The sequence below is a fragment of the Neodiprion fabricii genome, chromosome 7, assembly GCF_021155785.1.
Source record: "Neodiprion fabricii isolate iyNeoFabr1 chromosome 7, iyNeoFabr1.1, whole genome shotgun sequence".
Classification (NCBI taxonomy): domain Eukaryota; kingdom Metazoa; phylum Arthropoda; class Insecta; order Hymenoptera; family Diprionidae; genus Neodiprion; species Neodiprion fabricii.
Genome location: NC_060245.1, coordinates 6566711 through 6580842, shown reverse-complemented (window position 1 = coordinate 6580842; position 14132 = coordinate 6566711). Strand labels below are relative to the sequence as shown.

Below are 14132 nucleotides of genomic sequence, written 5' to 3'. Positions count from 1 at the left end.
CGTGTAGCTCGTTTTTCGTCTTTCCAACAATAAACGGTGAAACTTATAAACTATGTAAACAGAGATTCTTATAGGAAATTCCACGCTCTATAAAAAACTACCGAGATAAAATTTTCCTAACTCTAACTGATTAAAAGATATTCAAAATCTCAATATGCAAATGTCTCTTGATCGGTTAGAGTCAAGAAAGTTCTGTTTCGGTACTTTTTTTACAGAGCGTAAAATTTCCTGTAAGACTCTGTATTTAGACAGTTAAAACATATACAGAGGTAGAAAAAATGAAAAAAAATTTCCAAATTTTTTTGCGTGTTCTTTAAATGGAAAGTGCAGGAAAAAAAATAGGCACCTCCAAATATCAATATCAAGAGCTCATATTTCGCTAAAATATTCTATTTGAGATGCTCTACCGAATTTTTGATGCGTGTTTCCAAAAAATATAAATAAAAAATAAATAAAACATATACACTTCTTTCTTTCTTCCACACTCTAAGGTGTCTCTATAATCCGTCGAGGTAGATCAGCTCACCCTTGGTAATTTGAAATACCGGAACAGCATCGATCGCGCCATCTGTCGTCGGGTATGAGAAGCCGATTGTTGAGGGTATAAACCATTTCGTGCCCTCTCTTGAATATCCTCAGCGACACGACGACGCGGACGACAAGCCTTAAGCAAACGTAAATTTATGCGCATTCACAATGAACATTTCCTCCTAGTTGCTGCAAATTTCCTATCTAGAATCGACCTAATTTCAGCTACAATTGGTTTAATCACTTCTGATCTACGGGCGACCATCGTTTCGGATTTGAAACGTTCAACTCCGAGCTTCGTAGATAACGGAAGTGAGACTATTGATACTAAGTAACGGATTGATACTAATTGTCGCCTGCATGTTTGCTCAGCGTACACTGAGAAAAGTTTCATATGTTGTAGTAACTAGAAAAATTCAGTAAAACTGGTATCGTTGAAAGAAAAAAAAAAATGTTTGAATATTGTTGCAATTACGAAAAACAATTTATTGTTGCACAAGCATTAAATTTTCGCAACAGTTGCTAGAAAATATAGCAACAGTGATCGTAATGAGAAAGAATAGTAACGGATACTAGACTTTCCGGTAACAGCTAGAAAGCTAATTTTCATTTTCTATCTAGAACTATATTTTTCGATTGCGGTAAAAATGAAAATAGTTAAGGACTTAAGTAACCGGAACTAAAAATTTCTCTCAGTGTAGGAACGCGTAATGCGTGTGTTCAGTTTATAGCTCGATGTATTGATTAACTGGATATGTAGAGATATTATATCAAGATTTTTGGATCAATTATTGTACGATCATAATTTTTACGCAGACTTTACCAGCAATCGACCAGAGTTAAGCTTCTCAGGGATTTTTGACGAAATCACTTGAATCGTTAAGTATTCGAATTCATTCGCTTACGGATTAAACCATACATCTTTACTATCCGGCGAATCGTGAATTTTTTCGATGCGACAACGTGAGTTCTCTTAAGTTATAAACAATTTTGCTGTTCCATTTGAAATTTGTCAGTTTCGAGACTTTTTTTCTGCTCCGAAGATATTCTTTCCATTGAGTCCGACTTGTTTGACTCCTTTAAATACTGTCTTTCAATTCAAGTTGCGCGTGATGTCTGGAAACGTTTCTAAAAGTATCGGGAAAATTTTCTAAAAGTATCGGAATATTTTTACGACGAACAGATTAGAGTATTAAACCATAACCGTTAAACGCGAGAACTGCACCCGAATTAATTATAAGCATAATACACAATCCAATTTAATTAGTCCAAAAGACTTACTCTGACTACTTTAAAACGTGCCAAGTGGTGGAAAACAATAATACATAATCTTGCTTTGTCTGAAATACACTTAAGCTACGGTCGGATTGTATATTTGGTTGAGTGTAAATTTTATTGAGAGGAAACGAATGTTTACCTCGTCGTTGAAAGATGTAGTATATATATACTTACACTTCGTGGAAATAAACATTTATCTGATGATCAAAAATTTTTATGTTGATTCGAGTCAATCGATCCGTTACGGAATATATATTAGAATTTCCGGGAAAAAGTTATGTAATGAAAAAGCTCACGGTCCCGTGTGAGGAAAAATCCTTCATCTTTAATCCGTTTCACGTCTTGATTAATCGGAGTACCAGCATGGAATTAAAATGATAGTATTGATTTTCGGATCGATTCATGAGAATTAAATTATAGGATTCTGAGGCCGAGATTTTTTACCTCGAGCAAGTATTTTTCTCTAATATTTCCAGTTGATTTATATCTTTCATTCACGGTGGGACGCTCAGCGTCATTTATTTATCGAACTACTTTTTTGGTGACAACTGACGAGTTTTTTGGTTCCACATGGTCGCTGAAATACTTTCAAATCTAAAAAAAAGACGATATTTATTTATTTATTTATTGAAAAAATATCACATATAAACAAATGGTCTAAATTTGTACTTTTCCACGAAAATAAGTATTTTCTGCTATTTTACCATGAAAATCCGCATGTCAATTTTTGCACAAATTTGATAGACGATAAAAAGAATTTCTTCTAGTTCGTTATTGTTTGTCTGCCACATCGGATCCGCCATTTTGAATTTCGAATTCCGAGTTCAGATTCGTAATGAGTCACCCAATAAGCCATGTACCGTAAAGTTTCATCAAAATCAAACAACCATTTAAATTTACGATCGCCATATTGAAACCGCCATTTTGAATTTTTGAATTTAGAGTTCAGATTCGTAATCATTGACCCCAAAGTCCCATGAATGCAAAAATTGAAGTGAATCGCATGCAAGGAAAAATGTATTCGTGAAGGGGTCAACCTCCTAAGTGAGTTCGAATTAAAGAGGTCATTCCTAAAAAAAAAAAATAAACAATCATACTTCACGATGGGTACATAATTTAAAAATTCTTAGCACTATGTGTACAATTACAGTCAACGAATCGTTTCGAAATGAATTTTAGATCCCACCAAGGAATGAAATAGAAAAAAATATTATAATCGTTGCGGAAGAACTTCAACAATAGGACTGAAAGACGAGTTCACAAGTTACGTAACTAATGCATGTAGTGCAAGGGGTTATGGAACGGTAAAATACAACTCATACCTAGCCGTTCCCCCATGCGCAAAAATAGTTTCGTACCGTTGACCCCGCGGGTTGTGAGACTTCGATCATCGCCTGCGAATAATGGCAGACTGTTGCTACACGAACACACAAGCAGCCGTTTTCTCTTCGGTATCGAGGAATGGAAATATTGTGACGGTCCGATAGAGATCGAGGGATTATTGTATCGTTTTTCACCCTCGGGTGTCAACTTGTCGCTCGATTCGCTTATTCACATGCTGTGAGAAAAATTTCGTTTGTTACGGTAACTAGAAAAATTCAGTAAGACAGGTATCGTTAAAAGAAACTGTTTGAATATTGTTGGAATTACTAGGTATAAAACTAATTTTCATTTTCTACCTAGAACTATATTTTTCGATTTTGGTAAAAAATGAAAATATTTCAGGACTGAGCGTTAACCGGAACTAAAAATTTCTCTCAGTGTGGTACAATATCGTTTATTTTTACGCGAATAACCGTCGTTTTGACGGAATAAAAATTTTCCCTCGTGGCTGCAGAATGTTTTGGTTTAGTATTTGATTCTGCGTAGGGTAATTTTGAAGCTGTTTAAAAAAAAGTTTTTCGAAGTTTCTGGGTAATTGCTGTTTCAGAAACTTTGAGCTGATCGTACGTAGATTCTTTCATGCAAAACTGCATCCGTGACGTTAAAGTCGAGAAATGTGGAAGTTGAAACGGAAGTGGGAAAACGTTGACATTTTTTAAAAATAGAAGGCCAGCCTGCAACGTTCGCGGATTTCTCGGGCCCTTTGAACAGCCCGTTTTTTGAATTTTTCATCCCGACAGTATCAGGGTGCGTAAGAAGACGGTACGCGCTTTGGGAAAGGGATGTCTTTGAAAAAACGGCGCGTCTCAAGAGAATCTTCTTATCGCGTAGTCACATTACAGCGGTTCACCGGTCGTTTCAGGTATATTCGGGTGAAGAAAGTCTTGAACCTCTTGTTGCAGGCGGCTCAGTCAAAGTAAAGTAAAAACGATGGCGGTAAGTGGCGGTCCCGCATCGCACATCCGAGGTCTTTCCGAGAAGCTTTATAGGATGAATATTCTAAAGGGCCACAACCCGGGGCTAGTCCCGCTTTGTATAGGTACAGAATACAATTTCCGGGCTGGATTATGCGTAAGAATAAGGTTTCCGGTCGGGGCTTGTCGAAGCAAGAATTCTCGGAAAATCTCGCCTTACTTGAGACGAGAAAAATATGTCGAGAAATTGACAAATTGCGTTTTTATTGTATGTAAGTTTAATTTAAACATTGTTTTTGTCGAGATACTTTTGTGACGGTGTGATTGATATCCTTACTTACCTCACGGTGAAAAATTTCATTTGTCATAGTAACTAGAAAAATTCAGTAGAACAGGTATTGTTAAAAAAACTGTTTGAATATTCTTGGAATTACGAAAAACGAGGAAAATAGTCAAGGACTGAAGCAAGATGCGTATATAAGGTACCTACTTTTTAATGAAAAGACAGATGAAAAGTTTTGTTACGGGATGGAGGATTGTCATCGTGACCATCGGTGAGCGGTGATGTTATTACGACCTATTTCGGGTTCGTAATCCGTCGGCTACGCGCACGTAAGAAGGATAAAAGGAAATGAGAGGAACTTGTATCGAGGAGTTGAATGTTTAAGGTCTTATCGGACGGATATTCCCAACCAAAAGTAAGTCTCGGTAGGAATATTGAACACTTCGCGATGAGATAAAAATCTGATAACAATCAATCATGACCAAGTTGATGAGATAATTCGTTTTGAATAATAACGGTGCCCAAAAGTTGTTGATTCATTGTTGAAACAAAAATATGTGCAACAAGATTCCAGTGAAAATTTTTTTATATCACATAAAATGAATTTATTAATTTTTCTGAACAGTTTTGAATTTTTTTTCCTCTTGAATTTTCGGTGTTTTCGAATAATTCCATGTTCCAAACTTTTCTAACGCTCTATTTATGAAACTATTCGTTCCATGCCTCTGAAACTTTTTCAGTCTAATGTACAACCATATGCGAAAACCTATCTAAAAATTCAGGACCTTCGATCCATTTTTCTAAATTATTCTAATTATCGAAAACGGATTTTTCAAAATAGCCGAAAATTTCCAAAAATTTCATAGGTATTCAGAAAAATCAATGAATTCATTTCATATGGAATTAAAAACGTGTCGCTAGAGATTTATTACACAAATTTTTGGCATTGTTTATTAATCAAAACGAATTATCTCATCAACTTGGTTACGATTGATTTTCATCCCATCGAGAAGTGTTCAATATTTTCAGCGAGACTAAATTTTGGTTGAGAATATCCGTTCAATAATACCATAAGTATATAATTGATTTATTATCAAAGATAATAATACAGAAGAGGTGGAGAAGGAAAAAGAGAAGAGAGATGAATTTAGACGTTGGCAAAATGGAAGACGACTCGAGAGTGACTTTATGGGAGGGGAGGATGCAAGGTGAATAGTGACTTTAAGACTGTGGGAAAAGAATGTGTAACAGTTTTATAGAGAGATACTAAAAGTTTAATTTCGCCATTTTTGTTAAAAAAATGTGTAAGTAATTAAAATTTGAATATAAACAAGACTGAAAAAATAGTAAATGTTAATGATTGTAAATAAGCTTAATTTTATTTTGGACTTGCACGAACAATTTTATAACTTTTTGAAAAGTTTAAAAAATTTTTCGAGAATTCTTTGTCGATGATATTCTAGTCCCGAGAAGAAAAGACAAGTCAAGAAATCAGAAGACTTAGTTTCCTCTTTCTTATCCGTCTTCTTCATCCTCCGCATCCGCTGTATTGATGCCGTTGACAGTGTCGCGTGTAAGTTTCCGACACGAACGTGAATCGTCGAACGTGCGTGTACGGTTTATAAAAAACAGAGGGGCGAAGCGCTCGGTTCCGGAGCCAGGGTCACCAGCGGCGACCGACCGCCTCCTGTTTCCCCACATATACGGGGATCATTGGGGTGGATTTAGCGGTGGATTCGCCGGGGAACGTCGAGCACACGCGAGGGGTTGCAAAGCGGGCCGAGATAATCTCCGTCGGCGTCGACGGTGGCGGAGAACCGCGGAGTCGGCCCATAAGCCGCAGTCATACCCCAGCCGCCGGCGCACCAGGTGCTTATCCGTCTCGAGTCCCGTCGCAGAGGTGGAAATAAAAGAACGGTTTCGCCGGTAGTCGTCGGGCATTCGTGTCGGGGAGGGAAAAACCGATCGGAACGCGTTCGGAACGCGTCGCGCAACGACATCTGCCGAATATCAAGCCGGACGAAAGTCCTGCGACTCAACCCTCCACCGGATTAATCGGTCCGACTGCCCACCAGCGCCACCCTGCATCCTCGACCGCCGAATAGACGGGCACCTCGGACTGATTCAGCCAGTTTCATCGTCCGCCGTGTGACGTCGCTGGCGTTGCTGCCTCTCTCATCGAACATTCGACGTCTATCGAACTACTTCGATACCGACCCTCATCGAGCTTCGACCCGGAATCAAAGTTTCATCCCGAATTCAAAAGATTGTACGATTGCACCGGTGATGGTTCAAGAAAGCGACGCTCCACGTGGATATTGTAATAATACTAATAATAATAAAAATAATTCGTTAGGCTTCGAAAATTTGATCGGTGATCTACGTCACAGTGCAGTTCAACTGATCGTTGGAAAAATTGAGAATAAATAAATAAGTAAACAAATAAGCGAAACAAGTTGGAGGTTTTAAGAATCGCGAAAATATCGAGGAACAGATTCTTCGTCAACGGCAGCAGCAGGTCGCTGACAGCAAGGGGGTTGAAAAGAAGAACCGTTTGCGGTATTGACCTCACTCGCGCACCCTAGTCGCGACTACGCCATCGCGATAGCCACGCGCCACAAGGACGAGACGCCCTCTCTCGACGTCGAACCGAGGGCAGTAAACTGCGGGTGCGTGAACGAGCCGGGAGACGGACGGACGCCGCCGTCGTCGACGCGGCCCCAGACCGCGGGGCGCGATTCTCCCATCCCTCGAGGAATAAATCCGGCGCCAATTGACGGAGGGAAGATAAATCGAGACAAAATAAAGAAACACGGAGGGTGGATCGTAAAATGGTATAAATATCGAGGGAAGGGGGTCCGGATTACAAGGTTGTACGAGAAAGTCTCAACTAGTTGGACACTGTGTCGACGATAAGTACAGCATACCTATAGGAACGAGGCTGCAGATAAAGAAGAGGAGGAACGAGAGCGTTCCGAAGGGACAAAGATACGCGGATAGGGGAAGGAAAGGGGGGTAGGGGAAGGGAAAGGATCTGGGAAAAGCACAGGGTTGAATGGGTGGGCCGGGCGCCGGGCGGGCGACGAGGCAGGAGTTGAACATCGTGCCACACCACGTCGGCCACGGGGAGCGAGTCCTGGTGATCGGCGAGTCGCCAGCAACCGCGTGCCGCTGCTGCCCCCCGGCGACGACGCCGCCACCGGTGACCGCGTTGCCCTCGCCACCGCCACTGGCATTGCTCCACATATACGGGATCAGCAGCAGCAACAACAACAACAACAACAAAAACAACAACAACAATAACAACAACGCCGAGGCGACGGTAGAGGAAACGGCCAAGGCGGCCATGTCATCACCCCCCAAGCATCGACGGGGTTTCGATCCCAACGACGCCACGGCCAACGACTTCCGGAGGTACAGACGGGTCAAGACACGACAGAGGTGAGCTTTTCACAACCTCAAAGGCACCTAACGACCTCGGCTGTTAAACTCGTACACTTTTTTCATCACAGAGATTGTGAACGTCGATCGGTGTTGTGAATGTTATTGTTATTGTTTGATACCTTAAGGTGATTCATCAGCTTGAGTCAGTACTTTTGTAATTAATTCCATTGGCGATTAAAACGAACATTGGGTGTCAATAAGATTTGTCTACTCGTGAGGTGAGAGAATTTCTTTTGAATCATCCGAAAAAAATTTTTACGTCACAAGCGATGGCTTCAATGATGAATTTTTTTTTCAATTCAAAGTGTTTTTAAATTGAGAAATATGCATCAGATTCGATCGATTTCAATTTACCTTGGGGCTTATGTTTTTTTTTTAGCCAAATATTTTCCACAATTTCACTATGGAAATGAATTTCTTTTTTTTCTAATCTATTGAATACTGGTATTTGCTGATCCAAATTGCCGTTCATTCAATCTTAGGATATTCAATATTGGACAGCAAAACATTGTAAAAGAATTGTGTCGCCATGAATTTGTGGAAAATACGATAGTTGACTGAACTCAATGAGCCAATGTAGAATGAAATCGATCGAATATAATGGATTCTTCCTAATTTTAAAATACTTTGAAATGAAAAATTCATATCTAAGCTATTGCTTATAGATTGAAGTTTTTATTTTTTTATTTGGGAGACTTAAAGGAAATTCTCTTAGCTCACGAGTAGATAAATGTCATTAATATCCAATATGCGATTACTGCGTATGGATTTAATTAGAAAAGTACTGATTCGAGTGTATGAACTACCTCATATAAGCGGATGGTCTCGCAATCGTGCGATGGGTTCAGATTGTGATGTTGATATTCATAAGTCATTGATGTGACGACGCGTTTGTAGGAAAACACGTTTTTCAATAAATAGGATTGATGTCCAGTCAACGGTAATACCTATGGTACCAAGGCATTTACTTTACTTCGCAAAGTCGGATACTTCAAAATTATTCCAATGTTGGGAAATAGTGACTGCAAGTAAAAAGAAAAGAGAATGATGTTCAGAGATGCAGATAAACCATATAGTTTTTCCAAATCAACTCACAACTTTTCACAAAAATCTGGAAAGTGAACAAAAATTGATGTGAACAGACCTGCACTTTTTCTTTAAATGATCATAATACGAAAATTTTGAGAGAAATATTTTCGTCACGGATGTGCCGTTTCACATTCGTTCCTTACTGTCGTCTGAACCCATCTCCAGAAATTTCGGAGTGTTATATTCAACACTTTCCTAACTCTTTGAAACTGAAACCTTACTCCTGTTTTGCATCAGAGATAAAGGGACGGAGACCCTTTTCCAAAGTCTAAGCGGCGCAAAGTAGCGTTGGGTCCTGGATTGTGTACCAGACGGTAGAGTTTCTTCGTAACCCTTAAACAGTGTCAAATTTGATACCGGGCTTTCCACACTGCGAGGCCATCCACCCATTACACGAAATTCGTCTGACACGTACACGTGAACACTGTTATACATTTTCCCCCCTGTACATCGAGTAAGACACGTGCCAGTGCTTCCTTATCCTTCCTTGTCGACCTTGAGCATGTGTGTGATTCAGGTCACGTTTCACCGTCTTACCATCTGTTCATCACATCATCCCTTGACGTAATTGATTTCCTGTCTTTTTCACTTTTCTTCAATCGATAATTATTGGATTTGTATTTATTCTTTCATGATGGAGTGCGCACACGTGCCCGAGGTAGATTCTTCAACCATGTCTAGCTTGGATAGTTATCGGAGAAGACTGGCCTTGTGAAAATATCGTCACAGATGAAAAAAAAAAACAATATATTAAATTCACTTGTGCTCATTATTATTCATGTTATTCATGCGACGTACAAGTTTTGCGGTTTCCAAAACCGGGTTGAACTAATTATCGATTGATCGGTAACTTCAGATTCGAAACAAGTCGATGTGCCTAAAAAATTTTATTGCGGAATATCCTCGGTATTACGGTGATCAATTTTGACGTGTCTTCTATATCCGAATACCGATTTTTAGATTCTTATAAATTGATCAAAATTAAGGTATCATGGAGATTATTATATAATTCAGATCAAAAAATATAAACACTATCTTAGAATGTATTTTCGGCAAACGATCCAGGCTGTTTAAGTACAGAGTTCTAGTATTTCCAATAGGAAGTCTCAAATACCTGTTAGTAAAATCAGAAATTGACACCGAAAGCTGTTCAAGAAATCTTTTAATAGTATTGGAAATGACTTGAGGCCAATTATCATATCATAAACTGAAATCGTCAACGTCATTGTCTAGTGGGCATCCCCTTGGTTTGAAAAAGGCGTGTACATGAAGTTTTCATCAGTCAAATCCGACGGAAAGATTAAGTAATCAAAACGAACATAGGCCAGCACAAAATTTAACCTCAATCCAATTTACCAAGATTCGTTGATCGCCAAGAACTTGTTGTCGAAACTCTGAAAAAGTAACAAACTGGAGCTTTTGGTACATGAAAAGTAAAGAAGTAATTCTAGTTTGTTTGGTTCGATCAAAGGTACAGGCGTGCAGAGAAATATTTGAATAAGTCGATAAAAAAAAAAAAAATAGTCCAAGCACAGTCGTATCTCGATTTATATGGTGAATTATGAGACTTTATGACTAGAGATGATTCGTCACTTGAAGATCCCGTCGAAATTCCAACTCCCACACGGAATACTTCACCTACCAGAGGTCCATACAGTGCCCATATGCATGGTGGACATCTAATCAATATTTACAGAAATCCACAACATCTATGGTCAGATTAAACTCGGTGATGGATATCCATTGTATGTCTATGAATATCCATGCACATAAGTGGATGTACTATAGATAACCACCAGGCGCCGAATGATCGCTTTCCTCTCTCACCACAAAAAATAGATCTAAATTAAACAAACCCCCAGCAGTTCACCCCTTTCGTTCACTTCGAATTTCATCTGATATATACGTACTTGGTCGTTCTTGAGTGCCTAGTCTATATTGCCTAGGTTATGGACTTTATGTTTGAGGGAGAACAAAATGTGCACACGATAGTTTCTAATATTTTTCATGATACGTCCGTGAGAGGTGAATGTTACATGTAGGTAAGGATCAAGGTGCACATGAATGATGGTTGGAAAGGACGACCTTTGGAGGTCCAAATTTTTTTCCCACAAAAGCTATGAGATCTCGTAACAGATATCTGTGTTAATATCCAGTAGAGTTCTGCTAGACTGATAACAAACCTACATTTGGATCTCTAATAGAGCTCTATGGTAATCCATTGCGGTTGAAATGGATGTCTAATAGAGGTATCGCATATCCATCACGGTGGTCCGTGGTACGTCTAATAGAGGTAAATGTTCCGTGTGGGCTCGGTGTAAACGTGAACGTGGGTGATCCCGATCCTCCTCCCAAATCGTTAAATAGTTAGCCTCGAGCCAAGACGTACCTTAACTCACTCGCTTTATCTGTACGCAATGTTCACAGAGCCATTCCATGTCCTCTGCGATCATCCCGAGAGTGCGTTCCTCGGATCCCACCGGGTTGAGCCGGCAACCCGGAAAACCACCCCGCCCTGAACACACGCAGCACATGGCCACATTGCAGCCACCGCAGGCACGGCACAGGCATATAACAAAGCACCACTACTTCGCACCGTGACACACTCGCTTGCATTGTTTGATGTTGGACCACTGGTTGGCTGGTTGAGCTGCTTTGCGCGGTCAAGTGTCAAACCCTGACCTACGACGTCACGGCTTACTCCGACGCAGTCGATGTCGATGTCTTTGCCGCTTCGCAGAGCTTCTGACGTTGGACCTTGAGCTATCTAACGACTGCTACTGGCTGGAGAAGAAACGCTTTTGACATGAACGGTGATGGCTTCAAAGGCTGGCCAGACTCAAGGATCTTCCCGACACTCTCCTGCTATTGCAATGTCTGAAACATGACAGTTTAATGGATTGAGATGGACGCTTGATTGGTGCTGACCTTACGCACTTATGCTTACGATGCTTTTTACTTTATCGTATTACATTTATACACATTGTTATTGTAATATTCAATCTTTACCCAATTCCCTGAGGTTATTCATTTTTAGATTTTTCAACAAATATTTTGCATATATAATGTTTACGTCGTGACCCTCGAATAATGAAATTCAAGTGCGATACCAGTCATCGTATACAAAATTGATCAAAATCAACTCGTCTGTAGGTTCTGAATAAAATTTCGTTCACCCAACTTATAAAGAATTGTTATATTATTAATAATATTGCAATAATCTCAGAATTGAAACACGTGTTGTTTGTAATCGATGCAATGGATGATAAGCACTTGTCAAATTCTGCGATAACTCAATGATCGATCATATCTACCGATCTTATTCGTTTTTACGACAAAAACAAAGTATTTTGTAAGCCCTATGAGAGATACGCATCAGACTAGCGGTATTATCGAAACTGTAAAAGTACACGAAAAAGCAGGTCTCGAGTAGTGAGAGTTTTGGATCTCGTCTTGAATAAGCTATTCTCCATAAAATTGAAAATGCTTTGGCGGCAGAAAATATAATATTCTAATTTTTTGAGAAAATATCCTATTCACATCATATAAGAGAATTGAATAAATCCATACAAATTTTCTAAATGACTCTTGACTTGTTTCCTCATAATTTGTCATTACTGCATTACTTTCTCTCGATCACTTTCTCGAAAATAAACTGAACTTCCGGCGATCATATACTCAGAAAAAGGTGCGTGATTCTATTTCACGATAACGTTCGTGACTGGAAAATTCTGGGGTAGACGTAATTACACCCATCGAAATATCGAAATGACGCGTTCATGCTTGAGGTGACAAATAACCATGTCAGCCAGGGTTCGAGTATTCACTCTTGGTTCACTTAGTGTATCCAAATGAGCACGTATTTCCTACGTTGTTTGTTTGTTTTTTTTTTCCATTTAAGTGGCGTTGCTTTCTCGATGGCGAGCACACGTATATCAATGCAAAAATGTATGCAGTTTTACTTGATGGAATGTGTTTTTTTGGTATCTGCTTTATACTTTATCCGTTTTATCAACATGTAATGTAGTATACAATTCAATGAAGCTATGCATTATATATTATACATTATATGTATTTGAAAATTCTCTATTTTCTTGGTAATTCAAGATACTTTACGTATATTGAGCAGGTGGTGATAAAATGGAATAGTTTTTTCAGGCGTGACTGAACAGAAAAAAAAACATTAATAACAACGGTCATAAATATGAAAGTGACGTAAACACATTGTCGGTATCTTACTTTATTCAAGATGATAAATTGTCTTCCGACAGCATCCCTCATCGTAAAGGTTGAAGTGATCTATAGCATTGAGGGAGGTTATCGTTCACGCAAATGTAGGTGTATATGTATATACTGCTATGTAGTACAGGTACCTACAATATATGTATAATAGATAGATAAGCGAATTACCCTCGTTTACATGCTATTCGTGACTCTATTCGCGACATCTATAGGTATGCTGATTCTTTTACAATTATTTATTAGAAAAAAAATTAGAAAAAGAAACTAGAAGATCGAAGAACAACTCGAATCTTACCGTACCTTCAGTGCACTGTAACCTCGTTGAAGAAAATGATATTTTCTCGGAAATCTTAATGCTTTGAAGCGATATGCGTTACAATAAATATGTATCGAAGACACGCTGTCTGTAATCGATTTACCATCTATAAACTAAGAGTCACAGCAATTAACAGTCCTTATTCCAATGAATGGTATTCGAAAACGGTCGCAAACACTATACAGGCCATCATTAGCGCCAATAACACCATAATTATGATGCATAGTAACAAAAACAAAATTAAAAAAAAGAAAAAAATTGGTACAGCAAACAACGCGTGATGTGCCAGTTAACGTGAATAATTAAGATTAAAAACAGTTAAGCTACGTGCTAGTCGGGTCATAACAGCAGAGGAATCCAAGAATCGATCGACGTCGCAGCACAAGCACTGTTAATATTTCGCGAGAGTTGAAAAGCGGTTTTTGAAACGTTGGAGTGAGTGGATCACGATGGAATAATGCAGAGAGTCGGTTTTATGTGTGAATGTGCGTGCGTGCGAAAGGCAAATAAGAAATTGAACATCTTTTGTCAATTCATCATTTGAGTCCCATTCATCGATTACGTAAGTTACTCTTACCTTTGCCGAAGAGGTTCACCGGTTTGGTTCGACATGATTTGTGGTGCACTGATATTGCTCAGGAGTAATACTTAAATT

At 39.1% G+C, this 14132-nt stretch overlaps 2 protein-coding genes across 3 annotated transcripts in view; both read left to right on the top strand.

Annotated features, from left to right (window-relative positions):
* Window positions 1-14132, top strand: part of LOC124186552 (potassium voltage-gated channel protein Shaker) — a 271921-nt gene that overhangs the window by 98632 nt on the left and 159157 nt on the right. The window lies entirely within an intron of this gene.
* Window positions 5734-12817, top strand: LOC124186556 (rhoGEF domain-containing protein gxcI-like). The gene is made up of 2 exons (XM_046578366.1): window positions 5734-7827; window positions 11347-12817. The coding sequence occupies exons 1-2, from the start codon at window positions 7442-7444 to the stop codon at window positions 11405-11407; spliced, it is 447 nt and encodes a 148-aa protein (XP_046434322.1). The 5' UTR covers window positions 5734-7441; the 3' UTR covers window positions 11408-12817.